Source organism: Propithecus coquereli, unplaced genomic scaffold (genome assembly GCF_000956105.1).
Source record: "Propithecus coquereli isolate 6110/MARCELLA unplaced genomic scaffold, Pcoq_1.0 Scaffold56, whole genome shotgun sequence".
NCBI classification, from domain to species: Eukaryota; Metazoa; Chordata; class Mammalia; order Primates; family Indriidae; genus Propithecus; species Propithecus coquereli.
In genome coordinates this window covers 5,638,596-5,641,285 of record NW_012151507.1, presented here as the reverse complement: position 1 = coordinate 5,641,285, position 2,690 = coordinate 5,638,596, and the positions used below count along the sequence as shown (strand labels likewise).

General features: G+C 31.6%; 1 protein-coding gene across 1 annotated transcript in view; it reads right to left on the bottom strand.

The window, feature by feature from the left end:
- The window catches only part of SUCO (SUN domain containing ossification factor), a 173,975-nt gene that overhangs the window by 98,829 nt on the left and 72,456 nt on the right, over window positions 1–2,690 (bottom strand). The window contains exons 9-10 of the mRNA XM_012657720.1: window positions 1,887–2,001; window positions 1,272–1,382 (exon numbers count right to left, since the gene is read on the bottom strand). Of these exons, the coding sequence (XP_012513174.1) occupies window positions 1,272–1,382; window positions 1,887–2,001 (226 nt within the window). The remainder of the gene's footprint in view (window positions 1–1,271; window positions 1,383–1,886; window positions 2,002–2,690) is intronic.

Below are 2,690 nucleotides of genomic sequence, written 5' to 3'. Positions count from 1 at the left end.
AAAGTATGATCATTTGGAGAATTATTTACACTAAAAAATTCACAAAGAAATACAAATTACTAGTTTTTATTTTTATTGTAGAGGCCTGGAGAAAAGGACTACTGTCTTATTATCAAATATTGTATTATCATTTCAACATGTATTCAAAATTTTAAAATAATTTACACTCTTTTTTTAATTAAGTTTCCAAAATCCAATGTGTATTTTACACTTAGAGTAAATCTCAATTTGGACTAGCCACATTTCAAGTGCTCAATAGCCACATGTACCTAGTAGCTACTGTATTGAATAGCATAGGTATATACGATGTAGTAAGCATTTCAAAGTATTTGAGCAAGAGTATACCATGATAAAAATTCTAGGAAATGAACGATGGCAGGACTATTCAGGATAGCCATATAATTGGAAGTGATACAGGTATCACTTTCATCTTACTCCTATGTACATACCCTTGACAAATGTCTTCTAGAATCCAATAAAATGAAACTCACTCTATCTCTTTAGATAACCCAGTAAGTTATAAAACAGCCTTGGTTGTACTGAGAGAAAGAGAGAAAGAAAGAGAAAGAGAAAGCAGGGGAGGGGGGAATTCTTCCTCTCTATGAGCTAAAATTTGTTTTTGTTTTTTAATATTTGAGATATTTAGTTTTTTCTTAGTCCTTCTGCCTCCAGATCAAATACCTCCAGTTCCTTCAGCCATTACTGATATTAAATGGTTTCTAGATGCCTTAGCATTCTGGTCAGTTTACAGAATATATGTTTTACTTTTTAATATTTTACATAAAATCTGGTGCACAAAATGAAAAACAATACTTAGAATGTAATATGAGAGAAAAAGGGAGAAAACATATTTTAACCTATTATCTAATTAATTCATGTTCCACAATAAGTGAAAATGCTGGATCAAAATACTGTGTTCTACATACAAATACTTCCTTTAGCTGTAAGAGAAACAGATTAGAAAAATATTTCCTGACATTTGAAAACCTGAAGAGACAAAATACATTACAATGACCCAAAATGAAACCTAAGAAGAATTGAGGACTTATACCCAAACTTTTACTACAAAGAGAATAGGCACCTTTATTATTAAATCTGGACTTTTACATTTTCTCTAAAGTACTACTATTAGCAGGTGAATGGCTTAAGTCCAGCTACATGGTATTTCAAAATGAAAAAATAATAATACATAGGGGTGACCAAACAGGTTTTCTATCTTGTGAACTAGTTTAAAAGTGCATATTATTAAAAATGAAAGCAACATGGCTTACTTGTACATCCACAATGTAGTCATCTTTTAATTTATGTTCTTCTGGAGGAACAGGTAAATTTGAACCCGATTTTCCTGATAATTCAGCATTGATAGGTTCCTCTCTTTCGACCTATAGAGCAACAAAGAAAAAAATACTGATAAAATGGTTTCACAGAACAGTTCTAAAGGTTTTTTGGACTCTATTTACAGCACTTCATTATTAAAAACAAACTACAAAGCCACTGATTGCGGATTCTCCTTGTAATACTCATTTCTAATAGTTTTTAAAGATTGGGGTTTCTCTAGAAACTCTTGAAGTATTTTAGATCATTAAAAATAGAGCACTAGAGCACTAGTTTTCAGTTCTCTGAACATGCACTATTTTTCTCCTTACTATAAGACTAATGATGTTACAAAATTCCAAATACAAGCAATAAGAATAAATCTATAAATACCTCTGAGTTATCTTAACTTCATAATTACCTGAGTAACTCCTCAAATTACAGCAAGGGAAAATACAAATCTCCAACAAAAATTATGGCACAGTATTTCTGAAATTACTTTTATTCTGAATGTTTGAGACAGTCTTAGAAAGCTGACACAAAAAATATAATGTCAACTTTATTTAAGATACCTTTTTCTGGAATTGTACATCTTCATTTTCTAGTGCACAATTGTCATCTTGAGAGTAATATGATGATGCTGAAGGTGAAGAACTTTCTTTACAACATACACGCCAACTGGGAAGCCTGTAAAACACCCACCGCCGCCGCCGCCACCACCACCACCACCAACAACAACAAAAAAAAGGAAAGAAAGGAGGAAAAGTGGTTAAGTCAACATATTCCCTATAGGGGCTAGAATTTGAGGCAATAAACATACACATAGTTCCTATTCTAATACCCTTAACAACTTAATGATAAAGATAAATGTACATAAGACAAGGACTTTTTATTTAATGCCCTAAGAAAAACACAAACGTTATCAGCATTCTAAGTAAGGCATTATGAATTTTATGAAGGTACAACAGACTTCATAGAAGCAGTATCAGATAATTATGATAAAAGGAACAGAGAAGGTTGTCAAAGACCTAACCTCCTCAGAAAGTACCAAAAGCCAATGTTATTCTAAATTCTACCAAATATTTAAGAACAGATAATTCTAAAGTTTACAAGCAAACATGGAAAACTGTGGGTATAAGAATTTTGATGATTATGCCCTCATTTTTAATCCGTTTCTATACTTTAATTTCTACCATGAGCATGCATTAGATTAGTTCGATAATCTGTGTATGAATTGTGTGTGTGTGTAGGCCCTAATATCCACAGTGTGAAAAGATAGCCAATGGACATTAAATCTCATGATGCTTGTTTTTACTATCATATAATCAAATTCCATTATCCTAAATTCTGAATTTTTAGAAATGAACCTTTAATTA